This window comes from Mustela nigripes, chromosome 2 (genome assembly GCF_022355385.1).
Source record: "Mustela nigripes isolate SB6536 chromosome 2, MUSNIG.SB6536, whole genome shotgun sequence".
Classification (NCBI taxonomy): Eukaryota; Metazoa; Chordata; class Mammalia; order Carnivora; family Mustelidae; genus Mustela; species Mustela nigripes.
The window spans coordinates 153,906,302-153,934,208 of record NC_081558.1 but is presented as its reverse complement, the minus strand read 5'-3'; the positions used below and the strand labels follow the sequence as shown (position 1 = coordinate 153,934,208).

General features: G+C 39.1%; 2 protein-coding genes across 5 annotated transcripts in view; one reads left to right on the top strand and one right to left on the bottom strand.

Moving 5' to 3' along the window:
• Window positions 1-18,921, bottom strand: part of TMEM39A (transmembrane protein 39A) — a 30,834-nt gene extending 11,913 nt beyond the window's left edge. The window contains exons 1-4 of one of the 2 annotated variants that reach the window (XR_009402555.1): window positions 18,586-18,921; window positions 17,251-17,437; window positions 10,348-10,570; window positions 4,369-4,452 (exon numbers count right to left, since the gene is read on the bottom strand). Coding sequence is in view for 1 of the 2 variants with exons in the window: in XM_059391898.1 (XP_059247881.1) it covers window positions 4,369-4,452; window positions 10,348-10,570; window positions 17,251-17,363 (420 nt within the window). In the remaining variant the exon portion in view is untranslated. The remainder of the gene's footprint in view (window positions 1-4,368; window positions 4,453-10,347; window positions 10,571-17,250; window positions 17,438-18,585) is intronic. The other variant, XM_059391898.1, reaches the window with a different exon arrangement.
• Window positions 18,922-22,436: 3,515 nt separating this feature from the next.
• Window positions 22,437-27,907, top strand: part of POGLUT1 (protein O-glucosyltransferase 1) — a 30,438-nt gene continuing 24,967 nt past the window's right edge. For all 3 annotated transcript variants that reach the window (XM_059391896.1, XM_059391894.1, XM_059391895.1), the window contains exons 1-3: window positions 22,437-22,586; window positions 23,325-23,415; window positions 24,586-24,729. In XM_059391896.1, the coding sequence (XP_059247879.1) occupies window positions 22,502-22,586; window positions 23,325-23,415; window positions 24,586-24,729 (320 nt within the window). In that variant the 5' untranslated portion in view covers window positions 22,437-22,501. The remainder of the gene's footprint in view (window positions 22,587-23,324; window positions 23,416-24,585; window positions 24,730-27,907) is intronic.

Here is a 27,907-nt window from a genome sequence, read left to right as displayed (position 1 = left end):
ATAGTAGCAACAATGTCCCATTTTCCTTGGAATCCTCCCCCCAATCTATTTGCTGAATTAATATTTAATGAATTACTGAACCTTCAAAAAATAATCAGATCTTCTCTGACAAATCCCTATATAAATAAAAGCTTCTCTTTTGACTTTTGCAAACATGGAAATAATGGACAATCACTTCCACTACTTTGTATGACAGCTATTCAAATATTTTTCCTTAATCCCACATTTTAAAGACAGATTAAATATAGTAAGAAAGCATACTTGTCTAAACATGAAGCTCTGCAATGTTATTTCCTTTCAGAATGAACTAGGAAGAGAATGAGCAAAATACAGGGGAAAATGGCAGATTCCTACAACCTCAAAACAGCAGCGTCAGAACGTAGAAAGGGGAAAAAATTATGTAGGGTCAATAGCAATGGGAGGGGATAAGGAACTTTTCAGGTCCTTCATCTATTCATTTCTTAATTTACTCAATATACTACATAGCATATATAATATATATGCACTTATATAGTTATTTATAAATGCAAAGAAGCAGTTGAATTAACACCATAGAGAAGGTTCAAATTGTTCTCAGTAACAGTTTGGCAAATAATTGTTTATCACTCCCCTGATATATACCTCATGCCAATGTACCTTACCTGTCAAAGCCTAAGGAAGGCATTTAAGTGGCTTGGAATTACTCTATCGCCTCCATTTTCTTTCCTTTTTTAAGAGATTTTATTTATTTATTTGACAGACTGTGCACAGTAGGAGGAGTGGCGGAGTAAAAAGGAGAAGCAGGCAGGCTCTCTACTGAGCAGGGAGCCTGATGCAAGGCTCAATCCCAGGCCCCTGGGATCACGACCTGAGCTGAAGGCATACGCTTAACCGACTGAGCCACCCAGGTGTCCTCACGGCCTCCATTTTCAAAATAAAAAGGCTGTTCTGCCCAGTGTCACCACAGTAGCAGAGCCTGGATGTATTTGTCACTTTTGTCTTGTTTCAGAGCCCAAGCTCTTAACCATTATGCATGCTATGTACGGCAGATACTATATCAGGTCCTAGGGACATAGTAGTAACTAAGAACTCTGTCTTTATGAGGCTGCCCAAATAACAAAACAAATATTAAACTTATATTTACACAAATAATTATTTTTACAATTGTGGTAAGTGCTACAGGAAAAAAGCAGGCTGTAAGGGAAAGCAAGTAATAAAAGATCCCAATCTAGGGAAGCCTTTCTGAGGAAGTGGTATTTTAGCTGGGATTAAAGAATAAGCAAAAATGAGCCAGGTAAGGAGTAGAAAAATAATCCTAATAGTAATGTTAAAGTATGGTTTATATTTAAATAAATATTTATATATCAAATATACCAAAATATGGCCCTTTCAATAATGAAGTTGTAATTTAAAATTTTTCCTGCTTTATATTTTAGGGTTTTTCTTTAATTAATTAATTTATTTATTTAAATAAAATGTACTACCTTCCTACTTAGAACAAGTTTTTTAAAAAGGAAGTTGCAAGGATGCCTGAGTGGCTCAGTCTGTTGAGCATCTTGCCTTTGGCTCAGGTCATGGTCCCAGGGTCCTGCGATTGAGTCCTGCATCTGGCTCCCTGTGATGCTTCTCCCTTTCGTCCCCGCTTGTGTGCTCTCTCTCTCAAATAAATAAATAAAATCTTTAAAAATAAAATAAAATAAAATAAAATAGGAGTTGCCTCAGGTTGCAAGAATAGCTGAGTAACTTTCTGGTCTTGTGGAGCAAGTCAAGAACTAGAAATGGCCTGGTGGTGAATAAACAGTCTTATATAGTTGGAGGTATTCCTCCTGGAATAGTATTCAGCATTTTTATTAATTACCTCCAGCTTCTCCTTAAAAATGATTGGTCTTTCTCAGGGTAAGGATCCTTTCTATGATATATAAGCCCCTTCCCCCCAAAAAACCCCAAAAGACAAATTTTTTAATGAAAGGAAGGAAAGATGATTTATGATGGGTCTTACCATCTAATTTAGCTTTTTTTAGAAAAGAATCACTATACAGCTATTTTTAACTTCTAAATAGGTAATATAGTCACAAATGCTCAAAATAAAAAATGTATAATAGTGTTTGTACTAAATTTCCCACCTTCTGGTCCTGTTCCCAGCCATAACTAGGCAGCTTGTTATTAGTTTGTATGTCCTTCTAGAGATAATTTATTCATATATAAACAAATGTATCTTATTCCTTCTACCCACCTTATTTTAAACATTGTTTTATATATACACACATATATGTATATATATATATATATATTTTTACTTAATATTTTAGTGGTCAGTACAATTTCATCTTTTTAATGGCTTCATGCTGTTCCATAATATAGATACCCCATAATTATTTAAACGTTCTTCTCATGGACTTTAAGGTACAGAGACTTCAGTCATTGACCAGAAGTCTGTTTAAATTTAGCTTAAGTATTTTGTTCTCAGTAAGAATTACAGGTTTCTTTTTCTTAAAGTTTTTTTTTTTTCTTTTATTCATTTGAAAGAGAGAAAGAGAGAATGAGAGAGAGTGCTCAGCAGGAGAGGCAGATCCCTGCCAAGCAGGGAGCCTGATGTGGGACTCGATCCCAGGGCTCCAGGATTATGACCAGAGCCGAAGGCAGACGTTTAACCAACCGAGCCACCCAGGCACCCAAGAATTACAGGTTTCTTTAGAAAACAGCTAATTACTCTCCAACTAAGGTCATGCAAAAACTGTTAAACTACTATTAAGCCATTAGCGAAAGAAAGCAACAGGGTAGGGTACATAAAGTTATAATCTTTGGATCACCAAGGTAGAAACCGCAGTTATAAAGGATTTACACATTAGCTGGACATACTAATTTGGCATATACAAGTACCATTTCTAAGTAATTCAAAGATAAAGAAAAAAATGCTGCCCGTTTTCACATACAAAAGCATAAAACTCCACTGAGTTCCTCTAAAAAAAGAACACAATGTAATATATCCAAAGTAAGCACCTATTTTCATGACCTAAATATAGCAAACTTGGGAGAAAAGTTTTGTTTTTTTTTTAAGATTTTATTTATTTATTTGTCGAGAGAGAGCACAACCAGGGGGAACAGGAGGCAGAGGGAGAAGCATATTCCACACTGAGCAAGGAGCCCCTTGCAGGACTTCATCCGAGGACCCTGGGATTATGATCTTTACAGAAGGCACACACTTAACTGACTAAGCCACCCAGGTGTCTCCGAGGAGAAAAAATTTTAGACAGCCTTTCCCTTTGTGAAAAACAGGTAATTCAACTACCAGTGTTTTTCAGTTAACTTCAAATGGCTCTCAGATTATGACTTAATACATGCAATTACTCTGTGCTCACAAGAAATAAGGTTCCTAAAAATTAGGGCTTACAGACACAAATACTTTCATGCATGTTTTAGAAGGAAAAAAAGTTGGCTCTCAGTTATTCGTGATTATAGTAACTATTAATTTAAAATTATACACTGAATTATAAACTCCAAGATTAAAATTGTTAGATACTCTAGCTAAGTTAACATTTTTGTTTTTGTTTTTATAATAATTTATAGGACATAAGATAATAAAATCCTAAGAGAACACATTTACCTTCTCCAATGGAGTTTACAAATATATTAAAGAATCTTACCAAAGGCCAGTTCTGTCAACATTTAATTTTAAAAAAGATTGTATTAATGGCCCAAGTCTTTCCTCTACTGCCCACTGACTCTAATCTTCAAGATTAGTCTTGTACAAATTTGATTTCATTTTAAAACTCCCAAGTTTTAATAAACTCAAACAAATGTCTCTTTCTAGAAACTCCACAAATGGTATATAATATCAAGTAATTACCTGAAACAAAGTTTTAGATGCAACTGTTCACTTATATATAACTCTTCATATCAAGTTACTTAAAATACCTTCTATTTTTACTGTAAGTAATAAAATTAGAAAAGTTATACAGAAGAACATGGAATCTAGAAATAAGCTCCTATCAAACGAGATTTCTAACATTTTTCTTGAATTCTAGCACAATGAGTTTTAAATATATTGTTGGAAAATCTTTTAAAAAGAACTAGCACATGGGGCCACTGGCTCAGTTGGTTAAGCATCTGACTTTGGCTCGGTCATGATTTCAGGGTACTGGGATTGCTCAGTGGAAAGTCTGCTTGTCTTTCTCCCTTGGCCCCTCTCCCCAAATCGTGCTCTAATAAATAAATACAATCTTTAAAAAAAAACAAAAACAAAAAAACTAGCATAGCTCATGTGGAAGTAAAGAAATTATTTGTAATTATTTTCAAATTATTTTTGGGCACTTGACATACTCAGCTTGAATCCATTCTAGTAACTAACCTCTAGCTACAAGTGATAAATTATAGTGAATAAGCTGTTACCTCTGAGATGAGGGCCCACACCAGCCTCCTTGCAAGCATCACTGTGATGAATGCTGCCAGGTGGTAATCAATGAGATGAAAATTCTGTAAAAGAAACAAATCACTGCATCAGAAAGAAATATGGATATCTAGCTGGAACTACTACATCAAAAGGTTTGCCCCTCAGAAGAGCTTCCTTACATCACCTTGTATGTATAGACCACAAGAATCTGAGAGATCTTAGAGAGACTACCTACCTTCTACTTTCTACCTAATTTTACTTCTCCTTTCACCAAAGATTGCTTTAATTTTTCAAATACTATTTTAAATTATCTGGAATATACTCCCCTCTTTTTTGAAAGTTTATAGTGTTGAAAGGAAGACTACAGCTTTGGGTTAAAGAGTGATAGCCTGCAGAATTATGGCAAGAATAATTTAAGGGTTAGGGCGCCTGGGTGGCTCAGTGGGTTAAGCCTCTGCCTTCGGCCCAGGTCATGATCTTGGGGTCCTGGGATTGAGCCCCATATCACGCTCTCTGCTCTGAGGGAAGCCTGCCTCCCCCCTCTCTCTGCCTGACTATCTGCCCACTTGTGATCTCTCTCTCTCTCTCTGTGTCAAATAAATAAATAAAATATTAAAAAAAAAAAAAAGAAAAAAATTTAAGGGGTCCCTGGGTGGCTCAGTCAGTTAAGTGGCTGCCTTCGGCTCAGATCATGATCCCTGGTTACCGGGATTGAGCCCTGGGTCAGGCTCTCCGCTCATCAGGGAGCCTGCTTCTCCCTCTCTCCACCCCCTGCTTGGGCTCTCTCTTAAATAAATAAAAATCTTTAAAAAGAAAAAGTAATTTATTTAAAATGCCATATTTATAATGAGTGTCAAATAAAATGGACAGATGGGACTCCCAGCGTTCAGGAGTTCCTATTTTTGGTATCTCTATGCAAGCTTATGTTAATCTAACTGGGTATCTACTAACCTAAACTCCCTACGGGCTGACATGTCAATTACCTTCAATTTAGTCTTTCTTAACTTGATTTAAAAAAATGTGTTGGGTGCCTTGGTGGCTCAGTTGGTTAAACGTTTGCCTTCTGCTCAGGTCATGATCCCAGGGTCCTGGGATCAGGCTCCCTGCTCAGGGGGAGTTTGCTTCTCCCTCCGCCCCTCCCCACAGCTTGTGTGCTTGTGCTCTCTCACAAAAATAAATAAATATAATCTTAGAAAAAAAAACACAACAAAAACGTGTCTTCTATTTGATCTTTTCTTCCTAAGAAATGATAGCATTACCTAGATGCTGCATATGGTTCCTTCTAAGTTCAATCAGCATCTATCGGTAATCAGAACTCTAGCTCTAAGCGTATATAAATAATAAGCACAATAATAAGCACATTAGCAACAAACAGAATGGGGATGTATTTTCATTTTGCTGGTCAAAAGTTCTTTAGGTTTCCAGAGTCCTCCTTCCAGACTCAAAAGCTGAACTTCTCAATTCATTCAGTAAGTAAGTAGGGGGCACCCACAATGTGTGCAAAGTACTCTTCTTGATACTGAGGATACAGTGCTAAAGAATGACACACAAGCTTCCTGCTCTCCTGGATCTTATTTTTTACTGTGGTGTGAAAGGGAAAGGGGATGGCAAGGATTTCTATTTGTCTTTTCTGCCATCATAGTAGAATTTAACTGGACACTGACTCCTTGCTAACTAGAGCTTCATTTCCTTGCCTCCCTTGCAAAACTACTTGTAGCTAAGGGATGTGAGGGGAAAGGATATATACAACTTCCAAGTCATGCCCTTAAAGGAAGGAGCTATTTTTCTCCTTTCCTCCTTCCTGCTGGCCAGATGTGCTGACAAGAGTTGGTACAGCTATCTCGGACCATGGTTTGGAAGAAGCATGTCGAGAGTGGCAGAGCAATGGAAACAAAGAGTTGCCACGCTGGCATATCACATGACTGGTTTTTATCTAATCAGGAAATAAGGTCAAAAAAAAAATCAGGAAATAAGGTTCTACTCTGTTTTAGCCGTCCTGTTACAACAACTAAAGCCGTATCTTTAATAAATTTAAGTGTAAAGTCAACGACAAACAAGCTGACAAGCAAAAGCATTTTACCTAGTAACAACTACTGGCAAGAAATACGAGAGTGATGAATAATAACTGGAAAGGGAGTTGCAGAGCCAGTTTAAATTGTTGGTTATGGAGGACATCTCTAGATTGTGGCATTTGGGCTGATGGCAGAAAAAGTAACACCCATGACAAGATCTGAACGCAGAGAGCCCCAGGCAGAGGGAAAAGGAATCACAAAGGCCCTAAGACAGGAAGACATATGCCTGGTGTGTCTGAAAATCAGTAAGACGGCTGAAATGATGTAATGAATAACAAAAGATTAAGTTCATATTTTTTCCTAATGAGAAGTCATGGAAGTGTTCTATGCAAAGAGTGCCAGGTTCTATTTTAAAACAATCACAGTGATTGCTGTGTGGAGAATATACTGTAGCAGGGCAAGATCGGTTAGGAGGCTACTGCTTTTAATGCAAGTAAGAAATGAAGATGGACTGAACAGGGTCAGCAGAAAGGGCTATGGGAGTGGCCCGATCTGGGATACATTTTAAAGGTAGAGTAGCCAGAATATCAAGAGAAAGGCTTACCTCAGATCACTTCCTTTTCTCTTTCTCTAAGTGTTTTGGATTCTAATATTTATCCCCTTTTAAGCTTTGAGACTTCTGGTTCACCTCACTCCTCCAAAATAATGCAAGCAAATTCACTAGACCCCCCTACTTCATACCTAATGTTTGAGGGTCTTATTTATGTATCACCAGTCCATCTGAGACATTTTTTATCAAAAGATTTAAGCGCCTAATGTATCTTAATTGTTAAGTAAATTTTGTTCTGTGCTCCATCACTGAAAACTGGTAATCTGCTTATGATTAACTCTATAAACCAGAATATTTGATTAATCACCCTCCAGTTCTGATATTCTGAATAATTTAATATACTACTTGTAGCTTTTATGTTTCTTAGGGTTAAGACTCATTCAGTTAACTGCCTGATGGCTATAATGATACTTTACGTATTCGGGGGTCCACATTTTCTTTTTGATAATTATTAAGATCTTGAAATGGAAAAAGAAAAACCCAATATATAAATCTGATCAATTTCTGAGTCAGACATACATAATGAACAAAATTTAGACCACTAGTTTAGATCTAAGTCCCTTCTAGAGCATCCCAGGTACATAGCCATCTCCCATGTTTGAATACCTTCAGTGACAGGAAGTAACTAGGTCTCTGGCGGTCCATTAATCTTTGAACAGCTTACTGATTCAGACCCCTTTCAGACTGATGGGCTAAAATCTTATCATATTTGCTATTTCACAGATGTTACTCTTAGTTTCACAATTAAACGCTAAGGTCTGTGTGAGCTAGGACCGTATGTAGCAGATAAGTGAGCCAGTCTACAGGATAACCTGCTTCAAGTGTGCCTTCTGCTATTGCACAGACCAGAAAATGAAAAACTTCATCTCCAGACTTTCTTGCAACTCAAGTTCTAGATTTGACTTAGTTTCTGCCAACCTTGAGCGTTACATAAAGCCTGAATTCAGAACTGAGTGAAATGGGGAGAGGGGCAGGGTAAAAGGCACCCATGTTTGGTGGTATGAGTCAGAGGAAAGGAAGCATTAATTTTGGACTTGGCAGCTCTAGCAGCAGCTTCCTGATTATGACAGGAGCACCGGCCCCCTTGCAAGGCAACATTTGTAGGGGACTTTTAAAAGAACTCTTGTCAGAAATGGTTGACTGACAGAAGAGCTCTTTGATTAGCCTGAAAATTCAAAAACTGAGGTTTCCATGGAATGTCGAAGTGAAAACTAAATAATGACCTACCGAAAAGTACTTATGGACTAAACACAGAATAAGTAATAGGAAATACAGCATTGCAGGGAGTGACAATACTCACTTTGTCACTATGTGATTTTGAATAAGTTTTGTGATCTCTAGGTCTCATATTCTAATTTATAAGATGGGACAGTAATACCAGTCTTCTGGTTAGTTTGTGTTTTTTTTGTACCTACCTGTTTTAAAAGAAGGAGTAAATGAGATAATACTTGCAAAAAAAAGCGATTACTTTAATGTTTTGCCAATGCCATTGTTAAGATAGTGAGAAATTTACGTATAGAGCTACATGACTGGAAGAAGCCTTAAAAATCATCTAATCCAGCCTCCTCATTTTACAACACCAGAAGAATAGATGAAATACAGTTCCTACACTCATAAATTAATAATCCAGGAAAAAAAGACCATTAAAAAAAAAGAAACACAAACAATGGGGTGCCTGGGTGCCTCAGTGGGTTAAAGCCTCTGCCTTCGGCTCAGGTCAAGATCCCAGCTCAGCAGGGAGCCTGCTTCCTCCTCTCTCTCTCTGCCTGCCTTTCTGCCTACTTGTGATCTGTCTGTCAAATAAATAAATAAAATCTTTAAAAAAAAAAACCAAAACACACAATACGACATTGAATCATTACAGTTTTTTTTTTTTTTGAGTAACACAAGAGGGAAAGTTTGTTAAATTTTAAAGTACACTCTTGATATATGAGAGCAGGTGAGCTCAAGACAGCAAGCTGCACCCAATCATTAGAATTCTTAAATAAAGAAACCCAAATTCTCTTTACTTGGTGTTAAGTAGGTACATCGTCAATATGGAAAGAAAATACTTAATAGTTATTTCCAGAAACAACCAAGTAATATGAGTACTTTTTTTTTTAATGCTTATTCCTTTCCCATATTATTTTGAAGATTTTGGCCCACATTTGATTCCTATGTTCATCAGGCCAAGGACGTTTTCTAATCATTGATAAGCCCCAAACACACATACAAACTACCCAGCACAACAGTCTTCAATTTCCTAGAGCGTATTTCCATCCAAATCTGCCACTGCCAACCATCCACCTACAAAGTACCCAGAGTGCTCTTACTCGTTATTTTACATACCCATCTATGGAGAACGTCTCTGCATCAAGACTATCTCAGCTCTCCTAAATAAATGGAAAGAGGGTAGAAGAAACCTACAATATATTTTGATGTATTTCAGCAAAGACATCTAGTCCTTGTCTCAATTTTATTTTTGTAACAGAGCCCAATCTTATTCATAGTAACAATAAATCATATGAAAGAATTACAGTCTCCAGTCTCCCTGTAGTTAAGAGTGAACATGTGTGAGCCTGGCCATAAGAAACTCTCCTTTAGGGGCGCCTGGGTGGCTCCGTGGGTTAAGCCACTGCCTTCGGCTCAGATCATGATCTCAGGGTCCTGGGATCGAGTCCCGCATCGGGCTCTCTGCACAGCAGGGAGCCTGCTTCCCTCTCTCTCTCTCTCTGCCTGCCTCTCTGCCTACTTGTGATCTCTCTCTGTCAAATAAATAAATAAAATCTTTAAAAAAAAAAAAGAAACTCTCCTTTATACTTCCCTATGCTCTTGCCCCTTTCTAGCCGAATGAAGTGGGCCACAGTCAACTTGGAGGCCACATACTAGAAGACAGCAGTCTCCATCAGACTGGGTCCCCTGATTGACCACATGGAAGCGTGCTACTCCGGCAAACAAAAACAACTATCTCAGACTATTATGTGTCTGGTACATCATACAATTCTGGGTTTATTTGTTATAGAAGCAACCATTATCCTAAGATAGCCATTAAAAGGGTATATTTCCTGGAATTTAGTCATATTAGCACCTTAAGTCCAACAAATTTAATATAGTGCAAAGAAAGCTAAACATCAAAACTCGTGATAATATGATAAATTATTTAAAGGTTTTCTGCATTTTCATTTATATTTTACCTTTCCAGATATTTATATTTTAATAATCTTATGAGATTACAGTTCTGAAAGTAATCCATGGTTTAACTGAAAAACTTTTTTTTAGAAGAAAAATTATTAACAAAAGTAATTTGTACCCACAGGCTTTCCAACTAGTTTCCTGGTTAAGTAACATACAGAAGTTAAAGGCCTAGTAAGACTTACCAGTGAAGTACAAGAAGCAGGATGATTATAAGGATACCACCACACTGTTTTATAGATATTGATGTATTGAATAAACAGAGCAACCAGCAGGTAGATGAAAAAGAGAAATTCAAAGAGCAGGCTTCCATCCACAGGCAAATCAGGAATTTGGCAATGACGAACAGGACCAGGGGTGATTAAGGCTGTGATAGGTGGGACCGGAAGGCCAATAGCACTACCATTCCTGAAAGAGAAACTATTGTTAACTCAAATGGTGATAATCTTTTTTTTTTTTTTAAAGATTTTATTTATTTATTTGACAGACAGAGATCACAAGTAGGCAGAGAGGCAGGCAGAGAGAGAGAGAGAGAGAGAGAAAGGGAAGCAGGCTTCCTGCGGAGCAGAGAGCCCGATGCGGGGCTTGATCCCAGGACCCTGAGATCATGACCTGAGCTGAAGGCAGCAGCCCAAACCACTGAGCCACCCAGGCGCCCCTCAAATGGTGATAATCTTTCAGTGTTATAGAGCATAAAGGGCCCTGCTTCTTTCTCCACTTACCACTTAAGTAATGGCCTTCCCTCAAGACTGTATCCTAGGAACTCCTGCTCTTGTCTTCTCCCTCTACACACATTCTCTCAGTGATCAAAGATGTGGACACAGCTTCCATTATCTTTAACAGGCTGAAAACTAAAATCTGAGTTTCAGATCCATGTTATCAAGGTGTCCACTGGACACTGCTGTGTTCCTCCTCCTATAATCCTGACGCTAGTTCATGGCCCACTCAGTAGCCACCAAAATCCGAAACCTGGGAGTCATTATTAGAACTTTCCTCTGCCTCTTCATATCCAATGACTCGCTAGACCTTAAATATTCCACTTTGTAAAGCTTCTTCCACAGTGCACCTTCCTCTCTAAAACCACTGCCTTAGTTCAAGTAGTTACCATTTTCCACCTAAACTACTGAAGTAATCTCCCTAAAATTAACTCCATCAAATTCTCCAAACTGCCTTCAGAGATCTAAAGTGAAACTAATAGTGCTATTGTCTTGCCTAAAACCCTTAAATAACTCTCTAGCGCCACCAGGATAACATCCAAATTTTTAGTATGTCCTATGAGGCTCTCTGTTTAACAGATTAGTCCCATCTCTTGCCACCCCTCCATATACAATTTATAGAATATCCATGCTATTTGCTATCTGTGAATATATATGCTATTGTTTTCTACATGCTATGACTTTTCCCAGCAATACCACTCAAAACCACCTTCCTTAACCCCTCACTTACAAATTTACTAATGAAATCCATTAAGACTTTTTAAATGATCAAGCATATCCTTCATGAAGCTTACTGAATCAATCCAAACCAATTCACCTTACTCCTGTGCCCCCACTATACCTAAATTATGCCTTTATTATTAAACTTTTTATTACTGTCACAAAATTCCTTGTATATATCTATTTTTTATCAGATCATAATCTTAAGGACAGAGACTATACTTTTCCTAGTTCAATTCACAAATATACCTTTATGTTGAGAAGACAGCAGACCAATGTGGTCATGAAAGAGAAATCTCTTAAAATACAAATTAAAATATAGAGATTTTACTCCCCATTTTCTAGCTGTTCTTTCTTCCATGCTTTTTTTTTTTTATATATATTTTATTTATTTATTTGACAGAGTGACAGAGAGAAAACATGAGAGGGAAGAAGGTCAGAGGGAGAAGCAGACTCCCCGCCGAGCAGGGAGCCCGATGCGGGACTCGATCCCTGAACTCCAGGATCATGACCCAAGCCGAAGACAGTTGCTTAACCAGCTGAGCCACCCAGGTGCCCTCTTCGATGCTTTTTTATATAGGTCAGAAATAGCTGGGCTACCTAAAATGATAAAACAGGGGTGGATAGGGAATGAACTTTCCCATTGTTTATAGACCTGGGAATAGTTACAGCTATTAAGGGTCTATTATTGTTTCAGAACAAGGAAAAGAGGCTTGGTTTGGATATTTCCAAAGAAGATTCCAGAGAAGGAACAATATCCACGTTATCTTTCTACTCTAAGATTTCCAAATATAGAATTGTAGCATTAGTATGTGAAATATATAGTACTTTAAGTGATTATGGGAATATAAACTCTGCTCATTCTGAACAGTTAAGAATAGCACGACAGAGGGGTGCCTGGGTGGCTCAGTTGGTTGAGGGACTAACTCTTGATCTCAGCTCAGGTCTTGATCTCAGGTTGTGAGTTCAAACCCTGTGTGGGGCTCCATGCTGGGCAAGAAGCCTACTTTAAAAAAAAAAAAAAAAAAAAGAATACCATGGCAGAATCTCAGAAGAGCTGGAAGGGAAGAGGGATGGGTAGGGAGAGGGTGGGGAAAAAAACTACACAAATTTCTTCCTCTCATTTCCAAAGATTATTCCAATAGACCAAGCTTACCAGGGAGTTGATTGTGAACTACTGTGTTCTGAACTTCTGTGTTCTCCTGTGTTCTGGGACATGGGCTATTGCACAACTCCAGGAGCTATCACTCACATAGAATACAACCTAAAAGGTGCTCTATGGAGTCATACAAGTCAGTAGACCTGAATATAAGGGATTAATGCCAACAGCCAATGTATTCCCTCTCCCTAGTTAATCACAAGATAAGGAAATACAAAATTCTTATGAAAATTATAAGGTCAAGAGCAACTCTAGGACAAACTGAAAATTCTTTTTTTTTTAAGATTTTACTTATTTATTTGACAGAGATCACAAGTAGGCAGAGAGGCGGGGCGGGGGAAGCAGGCCCCCCCGCTGAGCAGAAAACCTGACACGGGGCTCGATCCCATTACCCCGAGATCATAACCTGAGCCAAAGGTAGAGCCTTAACCCACTGAGCCACCCAGGCACCCCCAAACTGAAAATTCTTATACCTCTTCAGTCAAAAATACATGAAGGGAGAAAGCATGCTAAATTATGTTATTATTTAAAGGTTAAAAAGGTTCTTACAGAATTTTTCCCAAATAAAGCAGATTAATGTGCTTTTCTGCTGTTAACAAAGCCAATGAAATGCTGGGGTCAAGAAATATTCAAAATACAGTGCAGAAAATCTACATTTGTGATACTTCACACAGCCTTGGCTATTATACTTCAAGCCAAAAAACAAAGGGTCAAAGATCAAATAAAGTGATGCAGAGCATCTGAGGGAAAAAGGAACATTTTTTTTTTTTTTATATTTGAAAGCTTAATAGATAAAATCAAAGCTCTTAAGACCAAAAAAAAAAAAAAAAAAAATAGTTAAAATAAACAGACTTGGTCTATACATCTCAGAAAATTAGAGGTATTATTTAGGAAAAATAAAAGTATTTCTCTAACAGGATATAAAAATAGATGCAAAAAAAAAAGCAAAATGGCACAAATACATTTTAGATACAATGTGGGATAATCCTGTCTATCCAGGACTAGACCAGGACTATTGACAGTCTTTGTAGAAAGTAACTTTAAAGGTCAGTCTTTGTGAAAGCAGCCTTTGAGAAAGTAACTTTATATCCTTGAACCTCAGTTTCTTCACGTATAATGCAAGAGTTGGAACAGATTCTCTTTAAAAAATTCTTTTCAACCTGTACCCCGGGGGGGGCAAATAATACATTATATGTTAATTAAAAAAAAAAAAAAAAAGAAGAATTCTTTTCAATGTTAACATATTCTCTTTTACACTGTGCTACATGTCCCTAAGATCATGCCCAGGCTTGAAGATTCACAGGACTGGCATACAGTTGTGTTCATTATAGTAAAAGGATATAAATCAAAATCAGCAGAGGGAATAGGTACATGGGGCAAAGTCTGGAGGAAACCAGGTGCAAACGTCCAAGAGTCCTTTTCAGTGGAGTCATACAGAAGCAACTTAAATCCTTCTGCAGGGGCGTCTGGGTGGCTCAGTGGGTTAAAGCCTCTGCCTTCGGCTCAGGTCATGATCCCAGGCTCCTGGGATCGAGCCCTGCATCGGGCTCTCTGCTCAGCAAGGAGCCTGCTTCCTCCTCTGTCTGCCTCTCTGCCTTCCTGTGATCTCTGTCTGTCAAATAAATAAAATATTAAAAAAAAAAATCCTTCTGCAACTACCTGCGAGAACACACACGAAATGCTGTCTACAGAAAGCCTCATTAGAGACTCAGTACCCAAGGTTTTTACGAAGGTTTTGCTAAGCATATGGATAAAGCAAGAATGATTCAAGGAAATAAAAAAGAATTAGGAGGGACAGAAAAAGCAGTGATCATTTGGACATACTTAGGTCATATTATTAACAAAGTATATGCAAGGACAAAACAAAGAAAAAAATCACTTAGTCCTTCTCAAATAAGATTCTCCCTCAACTAAAAGCTCTCTAGGAAACTCAGAAATTCACAGCATATCCTCCTTTTTTAAAGGCAATCATCTCAGCACTTTCTCCTGTGAACAAATCCCTGTTCTTCATAAGGGGGAAAAAAAAAAAGAAAGAAAAAGGACAGGGAACTATGGATTTCAATCTTGATATTTGTCACCAAACTAGCTCTCTGACACTCCCAAGTTGACCTTCACCAATTATGCCACAAACACATGCAAATGCTCTCTTCTCCAGCTGACCTATGTCTTGCAGAATCAAATATATCATCCAAAATTGTGTCACACTTAAACAATTATCTAGTTCTCTCTTCAGTACTCTACAGAGACTCCAGAAGTAAGTTCTCATCTAGACCTTGTCTTTCTTTGTACACAACCTTCCTAAAACTATTTTCTAGGCCATCTACCACTGGTTTTATCCATATTTCTTATAACCCTTCCTAGGTGTTATAAGCTATTCTAGGTCTTTTCTTTCCCAACAAGAAACAAACATAGAACATCTTCTTTCAAAATAACCTCTCTAGAAAAAAGTGTCACAAAATAATCACTCAATAATAATTTCAGTAATTTTTTTAAGCCATGAACAACTCTGATCTTTCTCTTTATTCAAATTATGATAAATGCACTTCTCTTCTTACTACCCCCATTGAATATGTTAAAAGGGGAGAATGGGTGGAGAAGTTGATCAAGGCAACCATAACTAGAACTCTGAAAGCCAGGATAGAAGAGCTACAAAGAAGGTAGAGAAAAGAATACATGATCATAGCTATATCCAATCAAGGGCACAAGTATTTTCCAAATGTTCCTAGGTCTTCCCAGTATTCTATCTGCAAACTTGAAGGAAGATTTTGGTCCATATTTGATTCCTATGTTCACCAGGCCAAGGAAAAACCATCTAGAAATGTGATTTTCAATTCTTTTTTTTTTTTACTAGCAGAACACTTCATTTTCCTTCTCCCAAAGGACATTTTACACGATATCCTGATATCAGAACACACAGAGAAGGAGTTAGTCTGATTAAAAAAGGACTAGTAAACCTGAAGCCTGGACTACTAGGCCTACCTAACTCCTCCTCCCTTTGAAGTCTACAGCAGTCCCTGAAACCCTGAGGAGGGATTCCATGGGACAGTCTGAGAACATAATTATCTAGGGGAATCCACAAAGCCAAAGTAGAAGAAAATGAACAAACAACTGCTGGAGTTAATACAGAAGCAGAGTTAGAATTTTTTAGCTAGCTATAATCCTAGTAAGGCACAGCTACAATTTCCTGTTGCAATTTAAAAGAACTAAATCACTAAATCGATAGTATATATTAGTAAAATTGAGGCATGTACTCAAAATATTCTACCTCAAAATCAATGGTATATAGTACCTTCAAGAGCATTTTCACATATTCCCTTTTTTTAGTCTTAAAAATATAAAGTAATACATGTTATTGTATAAATTTTGGAAAATTTAAACTTCTAAAAAATTGTTGCAATTTACTATTTCATTTATTTTCAACATCCTGCTGTGAAGCAGATAATATCACTGTTTTTAACATGAGGAAATCCAAAAACCAGCAGAGTGAAAAAATAATACTCTAGAATATATTATAAGTATTCTGTATCATACAAAAATATAAAATTTTGATTGACAATTAGTATAATGAGAATCGGAGCCTAGAAAAATCCCTTCAAACAGGAATTTCGGGGAGAGCCCCACTGAAACAAGATCAGAACTGATTTTGAGGATTGAGTAGAACCTGGGCTGGAAAGTCAGAAAGAAGGAGGGCAGGCCATGAAGAGAGAAGTGCACAAATAACATCAGGAGGGCCTAAAAATGCAACAGTTGTACTGATTGCTAGCAGTACTGAAAATGAGAATCCAAGCAAGAGAAAACTCAATGCAGAAAGAAAGCAGAAATTAGGTGACAAAAATTATCTTGATCAAACACTTGATATAAAGTAAAAACCATCTTTTTCCACTGCTACGTGACTGAAATACCTCATGAAGTCAGTTATCCTGGGTAAGATTAGAAATAATTCAACCTAACTTTTGAAAATTAAGAACAAAGATAAATTTCCATTAAAAAGACCACATTCTTTATTCTCATATACTACTCATAATGTTTGAGTTACAACTGACAATGTATTCATTTCAAACAATTTTTTGAACAAAATAATTTTTAAGACCCTTGACAGAATATGACTTCTAATTTTAGAATTTCATGTTAACTGTCAGTTTTAATTTGTCCTTCCTCACTCCAAAAAAAGAACGCTAGTAAGTAGTTAAACCACAACATTTCTCTTGTACTTTAATTCTCTTCTCCCTTCTTTTAGTAGCTAAAAATGTTAGAAGTTGGATTATCAGCCGTAAGTAAGAATTGGACAGCTTTCACTTTGTGGGCCCCATATCACAATTTTCCACTCAAAAGTATTCTGAAATACTGAGCTTTCAATCTTCAAGGGCAGGATTCCCACTTCATTGTTAAGAAATAACCTTGATAAGCAAGTATCTGAATAGCAAGATGACTGTTATGTTAGCCTCACTTATCACAGAATATTGTAAATTATGCAGTCTTACTCCCTTTTTTACCTGTTTCTCAGGCCTGTTCCATTGCCGCAGCCCCCACCAACCAAAGTCTGTAAAGAAGGTAAAGCTGAACGGCTTAGCTGCTGCCGACTAGGGCCCCTCCTTCCACCGGGCATGTCCGGGAACCAGTCTGCTTCCAGTGCCACCTGTAGTTGCAAGCCAGGTTAATGGCCGTCAACCTGTTTCAACTCTGAACAAAGAAAAGACATTTAAATATCAGTTTACTATTTTTAAACCAGGCAATGTAGCAAAACAACAGAAAAACTTACTAAGTAGGTCTTGTAAAACCAGATTTTCAGATAAATGCTCCTGCAGTGTCTATTACCTACTTTATTCTAATGAAAGGACTAGTCAAACTCTAATAGGTCAGAAGCCTAAGCTCTGATCTAAGTTTTATTAAGCGTTAGATAAGTCACAATTTGTGTCTTTTGTCAGTCGACTTGTGTCATATGAATGATATTACAATCAGGTAGAAGTTAACAAGAAATGCCTAACATATGCATTTCCAACTCATATGTAATCTTCCACAATAAACCACTGGAAATACAGGAGAATCAGCACTGTCCAAAATGTTAGGTTTTGTTATTAAGGGATCTAGGTTCTGAGATCAGATGTACCACATATTATCTGACTGTAACTGAGGCATTTAACCTCTGAGTTTGTTTCTTCAAAAGTATTCTTTGCCCTACACAGGTTGTTGTGAGGACTGACAGGATGGATGTAAATACACCAGTTGGTCTTTAACTCTTTTAAAATAAAATTGTTCAAGTGGTAACTCCATATTTTAGAGTGAAAACATCAGAAGGAGCTACAGTAGATGCCCACTACAAAAAACCTGGTATAAAATCACTTAGAAATTACTGAAACTGCAAGATTAAAAGGCAAGTAACAGATGAAGATCCTCGCCGAAAGGAGGGTCCGCCAGTATATATGCCAAAACCTGCTTCCTAAATTTGTCTTTCAGTATTAACGACTGGAAAATGGCATCCTGGAAAAACCCTGGTTTTCCAAATGTTACAAAAACTGATCCGATCTTCCCTATTTCTAACAGCCTTTGGCTGTGAACTAAGAAACGCCAGGTGGGACAAAACATTCAAACCGTTGGACGTAGGGCCTGATGGTTCTTGCTCAATTAACGAGGGAAACAAAAGTGGGGAGCAAAAAATTGGGGTAGAAGAGGCGAGAGGATGAGGTGGGAGGAGGCGGATGACAAGAGACCACAACTTCAACAGGCTGGCCCCTACAAGGGGACAAACGACAAAGCGGTTCCCGCGGCGCAACCCGGGGAGCTGAAGCCGATCGAGACAATCGCATAGCGCGGAAGCCCGATATACTCACGCATGGAGGAGGCCCGGCCGGCGGGGCGGGATCCCTAAGAGAATGCGGTGGCTTTACAGGCTGGACCCAAGGCAAGAGAATTCCCTCCCTGCGTTGAAGCGCTCCAAACCAGCTGGTTGTCCGCAGGCCGTCCCCGCCCGGAAAGTCGAGAAAAGGTATCCAGGCTTCGGGCTGCCAGCCCCCGCCCCAGCCCCAGCCCCACGTCAGTACCAGAGTTAGAGCCAGAGCTAAGGTAAAAGGCAGAGCCGGGCCGGATCAGCACTCATCCTCAGCCTCCATTACCGCGGAGCTGAGCAGACGTGGCAGCGCACGGAGATGACGTCAGTACTGCGACTGCCGGCCTCTCCAGCCTCGAGCTGGCGTCCGGAACTAAACACTCGGTCTGGAGAGCCAGCACCCCACCCTCTTCTGATGCACCTGCGCAGTGGGACTCGCCTTCTCTGTTGGCTCATGGTCCCTCCTTCTCCGCCAGCGCTCGCCAACGTATTTCCTCCCTGGGCGTGTACGATCCGCTGGCCCGATCGTGGGGGTCCTTTGCTATCTCATGGACTACCATTAACAACCACGTTCAAATTATCGCCCCAGTTTTACAGATAGGGTAGGTGGGAGACGTCGCCTAAAGTCACGTCACTGCCAGGTAAAGCAACTCAAGTCGTGATGTTATGCTTCAGCACCCAGTCGTGCGCTTATTGTATGTGAAGTGAAGGACTGGATGCTGGAGTCAAACAAGGAAATAGCACAGATCGCTGAGTCTATTGAAAGAGACGAGACACCAGGAAAATACACTAATTACAATATAGTAAATGCAACAAAAGTATGCCCAAGGTCAGAGATTAACATGCAATTCATTGTAATTTATTCAGTATAGTAAATTTCTGTGGGATGATTGTGGTGGCAATACCAAGAAAAACTTGTGATCTAGGGGTTTAAACCAAGCCTCCAAGAATGATTAGGCTGTTCGTTGGAGAATAGCTTTCTAGTAAAGGAAGTGGCAGATCATTTAAATCTTACATTGCTTTGATACCATCATTTTTCCCACTTTCCAGAGGAAACAAGGGTTTGTTTGTTTGTTTTTAAGGTTTTATGAATTTGTTTGACAGAGAGACAGAGAGAGAGGGAACACAAGCAGGGAAAGTGGGAGATGGAGAAGCATACTTCCTGCTGAGCAGGGAGCCTTATATGTGGCTCAGTCCCGGGACCCTGAGATCATGACCCCAGCTGAAGGCAGATGCTTAAAGCCTGAGCCACCCAGATGCCCCCCAAGGAAACAAGTTTTAAGCGAAGTTAAATAACTTGTTGAAAATAACCCAGTTAATAAGTGGCAGAGCCAGAATTTGTAGCAGAATGCCCAATATCAAAACCATTAAAAGTAGTAATATTCTAAATATTCTTAATGTCCTAGCATACTATGGAACTTTCATGCACGAATATATAAAACCTAACATAGGTCATTACAAAATTCCATAATTTTGTACATTTATTTTCATATTTGCTCTGCTTCCTAGGTTGCTCCATTGAAACTCCTTTGCCACTTTTCTGCTGCCTCACCAGCATTCCTCATTCATTCAGCAACTATTTATTTAGTGCCTACCGTGGACCAGACACTGCCTTACTGAATAAGACAGATATGTCCCTGGCTTCCTGGCACTTATATTCTAATGGGAAGCATTTGATAAATAGAATAATTCCACATTAAAAGTATTACAGAGACAAATAGGGGTTAAGGTAGAAAATAAGGGAGGTTCTGTTGTGAGGGGTCTGAGGAAATGGTATTTCAGCAGAAATAGGAATGTTGGGAAGGAACCAGAGAGGCATAGATGGGAGGGAAAAGCAGTCAAGACAGAAAACAAAACTTATGCAGAGATTCTATGATATGCAAGAGCTTGTTATGTTTGAGAAATAACACAAAGCTGTATAGCTAGGTCATGGCGAGCAAAGGAAAATGTGGCATGAAACGAATTTGAAGAAACAGGAAGAGCTTAAACTTGGAGGATCTTTCAAACCAGAGTGTTTGCATTTTGAATTTGTGGCTGGCACCCAGAAATCTGTGATTTTCGTAGTTCCGGGATTCTGGCACTGGTTTACATAGGGGAGCCCCTGGAATAAACCACCTCATCTGTTGAGGAAATGAAACAATTATTGTTGGGGTTCACATGAAGCTCATTCCTCCTGAGGACAAGGCCCACTTATTTTCCAATCTCTTGATGTTCTTTCACACAGATAAACATTGTAGAGTTGCAGAAAATACTGATTTATTTTCATCTCAAAGACGTAACACGAGGTGATTTCCATTTTCTTCTGATTACGGAAAACTGGAATTAGAGAAAATAAAAACTCTTTTTTTTTTTTTTTAAAGATTTTATTTATTTATTTGGCAGCCAGAGATCACAAGTAGGCCGAGAGGCAGGCAGAGAGAGAGGAAGGGAAGCAGGCTCCCTGCTGAGCAGAGAGCCCAATACGGGGCTCCATCCCAGGAGCCTGGGATCATGACCTGAGCCAAAGGCAGTGGCTCAACCCACTGAGCCAACCAGGCGCCCCGAGAAAATAAAAACTCTTACTAAAGTTTTAAAAATTATTCTCCGGTGTATTCTTTTTAGATTAACTTTGAAGCCAAGGTTACTGCAGCGTTCATCTCTCTAACACACTGTTTTAGTTACGTGCTCAATGAACCATTCATTTTGAGTACTGCACACCTTCCAGAAGTAGAAGAAATGAATTTCAAGTTTTCATTTGTATTCCTGAAGAAGTCTTGTATAATATAGTGTTGAAGATTCATTTTCTCTTCTTGCCTACTCAACAAAAAATGAGTAATATAACCCGTTCCTAACTAATCAACATTGTTTTATCTTTCACCATTCCCCAGTGTACATCCTAAACCTCCACTACCATCAACTTATGCTCTACTCTCACTTTCTGTAAATTATGGTTTCCCAGTTTTTAGTGTCTCCTGTACAACATTCCTTAACTGCAATATTTCATTTTCATTTTGTTAGACTCTTCCCACCCCTTTTCCAAATTTCTGTCTCATCTTGATCTTTCTCTCTCTCCCCTGAAACCAACAGCAGTTACATGTTGCCTTATGTTGTAAATAATCTTTAGGGAAATATATTTATCTTTCCACTAGTTCTAAACTCAAGGACACAGATCTCATATATTTCCACAGAGCCTAAGGTGCTACCTTGCACATTTTAGACAATGAGTAAATGCTTGTATGATAACTATATATACCTATGTGTATATATAAACCTATACTGCCCAGTATAAGGTTACCCACAGATTTTTTTTCCTTCTAATTCACCTCAATTGTTAAAAATCCTATTACAAAGATATTTGTGCTGTATTATTTTCCACCTCTTGGGTTCTAACAGTGCTCTATATATTCAGGTACTCAACAAATCTGTACTATTTAATAAGAAGCAATTTGATGTTGTGCAAACAACTTCTAGCCTACATTGTACCAGTAACTGTGGGCAAAAAACATCCTCTCTGATCTTCAGTTTTCTGGCTGCAGAGAGTAAGGTGTTTTAAACTGCTGCAGAATATAAGGAATTGTCATCATTAGACATATTTTCCCAGGGGATGTCTTTTATTCATTCTCTCCTGGGCTTCAATTTTCTGAGAGAGAGAGAGATGAATTTTGAACCTTGGTGACTTGAAGCAGCTAACTCTGCTGTCTAGCTCCAAACAAACCAGCCGGACAAGCCCTGCGCTGCAAGCGGAGCACTAGGCTGACTCCCCGCACCGCCCTCCCAGAGAAACTGGGATTGGGGACTGGGGGGCGGGGCGCGGAGTGGCGCGCCGCCATCTCTGTGCGGGGCGGCCCACCGCCCACGTGGTGCGGCGCCCACGGCCATCTTTGTGCGGGGCTGAGTTTCCGCCCGCGCAGCCGCGGGGACTCCGCAGTGGGTTGCGGGTGATGGAGCGGTGGGCGCGCCCGCAGCTCAGGCTTTGGCTGCTGTTGCTATTACTGCCCCCAGCGCCGGGCCGCCAGAAGGAGTCAGGTGGGCTCCCGGCAGGGCAGAGCCTGCTGCTGGGGCGCCGTCTGGTTCGGTCCGGAGGCGCCCTCCCACCCCTCTGGCTCCCCGGTGAGGCCGGCGGCCAGCTGATGCTCCGGCCGCTGGAGCGCAAAGCTGGGCAGAGGGCACGGGGGAGCCTTGGAGCGGAGAGTGAGAGCGTTTGGGTGTCTGGCGCTGCTTTTACTGCCCAGAGTAACCCGTCTTTCGGGATTGGGATGGTGGGGAAGAGAGGGAATTGTGTTCTCCCACAGCGGGTGTCGCCTGCGCTTGGTTGCGCTGCTCCTCCCTAAAACACACTGGGGGATAACTCGTGTGCGTGCCTCTGTGTGTGTGTGTGTGTGTGTGTGTGTGTGGTTCTTAGTGAATTGCCAGAGAGATGAAGGGAGAATTAATATCGGTGCCTTTTAACTGATCCTCTTTATAGGGTTCACTTTGATTAGTAAAAGGTGAGAATACGTGTCACCAGTTTATTCATAGCTTTCTGAGTGCCAGACTTGGACATTTTCTAATTTCTTGGACACCGGACAGCCCGAGTAGAGGAGCAGACTTGACATGAGTGCTGGAGAATTACAGAATGAATTCTTCCTGGCGTTTCGTTTCTACCAGTGGAATGGGAAAGGGTGTCTTAAAGTTTTGGCCATCTGTTGGTTCTGCATGCCTGCTGCCAGCAAATGAGAATGCTCAGGGTATTTTGTTAACTCTCATTTACTTCACTTCTTGAAGGTTCAAAATGGAAAGTATATATTGACCAAATTAACAGGTCTTTGGAGAAATATGAACCATGTTCAAGTCAAAATTGCAGCTGCTACCATGGGTGAGTTCACTTCTTTTATATGTCTTTGAGAGTTTAGTGCTTGTCACAAGAAGTCCCCTAAAATCCCCTAGATACCTGGGTTACAGTGATCAGAGGGCCAAGCATGCCTTCATAAAAGACAAGATTCCTGCAGTGGGTTTCCTATTTCTAAGGAACAAAGATGTACTAGGATAGGAGAGGCCTAGATGGTGTCAGCAAGGCTACTTACTTCTTGGAGTTAGCTACACATACTTGTCCCTGCTCCCCACTGGACTGAAAGCTTCTTGAGATCAAGGCCTACGTCTTAATCATGTTGCATCCCTGGTGCTGGCCCTCAGTAAGAGTTCAGTAAATATTGTCAGGGGAATGAACATGTTTATAAATGAACCTAATCATACTTTCTTATTGGTAATTTTTAAGTATGCAAATTATGACTGAGAAGGTAATGTGAAAGAAAGATTACTCAAAGTAATCTTTGAGTAATCAAAGTGATCAAACCCAAACTAGCAGCCGTGGGTTTTCGTTGCCGATCTCCCATTAATTATCCCTGTGGCAAGTCCTAACTTCTCTGAGTCTCAGATTCCTCGTCAGCTAAATAACAGGGTCCTTTATTTCCTCATTGTGTTGTTCTATGACTCCTCAAAAAATTCACCTAATGCTTAAGATACTTATTGAAAAACTATATAACGAACTTTAAAAAGGGATACAAAATAGTGTAATTTCTGATTACTGCTGTCAAACTGTTAGAGTATGTGTGGTGAGTGGGGGTCACACAGACCCAAACAAGGGAGTCAGTCTGAGACCAAGGACATCAGAGAGTGTCAGACTGTAAGGCAAAGATCATACCTTCTATGGGAATCAGAGAAGGGGAGGGTAGGGGGACTGCAGTGACTGGGAGGACATGGGTGTTGTGTGAGTATTGAAGGAGGAATGTGGATCAAGCAGAGGAGGGGCAATCCAGATGGAAGGAGGAAGAAGAAAAGTTGACTTGCTTTTTCCTCTTTGTGGCTTTGTTGTTTTGGTTTAGATTACCTGTGTGCTTCTGGGGGAAACATTGCTTATTCCTGCCTTCTATTCTTTCCCTGGTTTACTTTGTTTTCTAATACTAAATCTACACCCACAGATAAAAAGTAGGTAGAATGGTACCACTTTCTTGACCTGCTTTACTTGATGATTCACATTCTTTTCCAGGGTCATAGAAGAGGATCTGACTCCCTTCCGAGGAGGTATTTCCAGGAAGATGATGGCGGAAGTAGTCAGAAGGAAACTAGGGACCCACTATCAGATAATTAAGAACAGATTATACCGAGAGAATGACTGCATGTTCCCTTCAAGGTAAGAATTATGAGGTAGATAGATATATCTTTCAATCTTCTTATTTATGGGCTTACTTGATAATGTTCTCATAGAGAAGTTAGTTAAAGGGGCCCACAGGTGAATCTCTCCTCACATTTCAGAGGGACCAGAAAATAGTCACAAGCTCTTCTTACCTGGGGATTTTTCTTGCCAACTCCTGCCCCCTCTTTCTCCTATATTAAAGTCTGTCTCCTCTCCCTGAGGCTTGGGCACATCAATGATTGTATTGGCTATGGCTCTGCCCTGCTCATCTTTCCCCAGATATAGAAGCTGTAGGGAATGGGCTGATGAAACCCAGCAGGTATAGGCTGGGCTCAAGGAGGAGAAGCACTGAGTGTTTAGCATGGGTCAAGTATTGTTCTTGATACTGAGTATTTGGAGAAAGGTGATGGAAAGATAAGAGTAACTGGGGCTGCAGATAATGCAGACTATTCCAGCCAGGAATTCAGGTGTGAGAGTTGAGGTAACTTATCAGTGGGCTGAGGGTTGGGGGTAATTAGGGAGGGTCATGGACTGAGCCTGAAGGTTGGGTGTAGGTAGCATTATATATGTATACAATAAATGAGAAATCTCCCTTATAGGAAGCCTTTTTTTTTTTTTTTTAAACTCAAATCTTTATAAAATTACAAAGTACAAAACTCAGAGGTCATGGTATTCCCCTACCTAAGATCTTCTTTCTAAACAATCTCTATTCTGTCATTAAAAGTAAAGTAAGTGAGGGACACCTGAGTGGCTAAGTCAGTTAACCATTTGCCTTCAGCTCAGGTCATGATCCCAGGGTCCTGGGATTGAGCCCCGGTGGGGCCTCACCCCTCAGCAAGAAGTCTGCTTCTTCCTCTCCCTCTCCCCCTCCTCCTGCTCATGCTCTCTCTCTCTCTCTCTCTCTCTGTCAGGTAAAGAAATAAAACCTTAAAAACCAAAAAAGGTAAATGAGCAGTAGTGCAAATAATATCCATCCATATGGACATAAAGAATTTTTCTTAATAACAACTTTATTACACGTTATTACATTTTCATTGTCAAAAATATGTGAAAACAACAAAAAAGAAAATAAAGATCACTTAATATCCTACTACCCTGAAGTAATCACAATTACATTTTTGTTATCAAGTGTTAGGGTAAATAAGGTGGTAGTGGGCAAAATTATTTAGGTTTTTTTTTTTTTTTTGAAGATTTTATTTCTTTATTTGAGAGTGAGTGAGAGCACATGAGGGGAGGACAGAGGGAGAGGGAGAAGGAGACGTCCCGCTGAGCAGGGAGTCCTGTTGCAGGGCTCAATCCCAGGACTCTGAGATCATGACCTGAGCCAAAGGCAAAGACTTAACTAACTGAGCCACATAGGTGCCCCTGTTGAGGTATTTTAGACAGGCATTTCTTTCATTATTTGGGACAATAATAAAGACTTTATATATTGTGAGTGTAGAGGAATTTCTAATTTCTACAAATGAGAAAAAAAATAGGAGTATAGACATTGTTAGACTTTAAAAGCTCACCTAATGTAATTAGCTGAACAATTTTCAGATGAAATTACATACAAAATTTCTGAAAGGCACATACCTCTCATTCCAGACCTCAGAACATTTTGGTCAGAATCATGAGCTTGTAGAAATGTTCTTAAGGGAGCACAGGACATTTCATTAACAATAAAATGTTCTGTATCTCTAATGCGTGGAAAGTTCTCTATCTCAACTACCTACAGAACTAAGGAAACAGAGTTGAGCAAAAAAGAAACAAAATGAAATATTCAGAACTAGTGTCCTTAATGAAATGGACACATTTGAATAATATCTCAGATTCCCATCTAGCCAAAAATAGTATCTTTCTAAGTCTGGATACTTTTAATTCACCCAGTCTGAGGAGCCTGTAAGGCATATAAAAAATTTTATTCCGAACAAAGTAAAATGTAAATTCAGCACTTCAAGGATGAGCTGAGAGATTTTGCTGAGGAACCAGAGCACCATGTAATTAAATGACTGGAGATCTGTCATTTCAAAGATGGAGAATAATAGTATTTTTAAAATAATAACTTTAGAGAGGTATGGCTGACACGAACTGCGCATACAACTTCATAAGTTTCTTTATGTTCATTATCTTTTTTAAAAATTAATTTATTCCTTTTTTTAAAGATGTTATTTATTTACTTGACAGAGAGAGAGAGCCAGAGAGCACAGGTGGAGGGAATGGCAGAGGGAGAGGGGAGAACCAGGCTCTGCACTGAGCAGGGACCCTGATGTAGGACTCGATTGCAGGACCCTGGGATCATGACCTGAGCCAAAGGCAGATGCTTAACCATCTGAGCCACCCAGAAGCCCCCAAATTTAATTTATTCTTAATTGAAGTATAGCTAATATACAATATTATATTAGTTTCAGGTGTACACGATAGTGACTCCATATGTCTATACATTACAAAATGCTTACCGTGATACATGTGGTTACTGTCAGTCACCATACAAAGTGATTACAGTATTATTGAGTATATTCCCCATGACTTTTTATTGAAGCATAGTGACACTCAACATTCCCTTAGTTTCAGATGTACAACATAATGATTCTGGACAACTCTGTATGCCATTCTGTGCTCACCACAAGTATAGTTACTGTCTTTAACCATACAACACTATTATAATACCATTGACTATATTCCCTATGCTGTATTTTTTATCCTCATGACTTATTTATTTCATAATTGGAAGTCTGTATCTCCCAGTCTCCTTCACCCATTTGCCCCATCCCCTCTCCCTTTCTCTTTGGCAATCATCTGTTTGTTCTCTGTACTTATGGGTCTGTTTCTGCTTTTTGTTCATTGATTTGTTTTGTTTTCTAGGTTCCACATATAAATGAAATCATATGAATTTGTTTATATATTTATTAAGTCTTTTTGGTATATGGTATTTGTCTTTCTCTGTCTGACTTATTTCACTTAGCATAATAACCTCTGGGTTCATCCATGTTGTCACAAGTGACAAGATCTCATTCTTTTTTATGAGTGATTAATATTCCATTATATATAGGATATGTATATCATATATATTATATATAAAATATATACTTTATGTAATATATACTATACATTATATACTATATATTATATATATACTAATTTGAAAAGATGGACAAAGATTATATATATATATATATATATATATATATATATA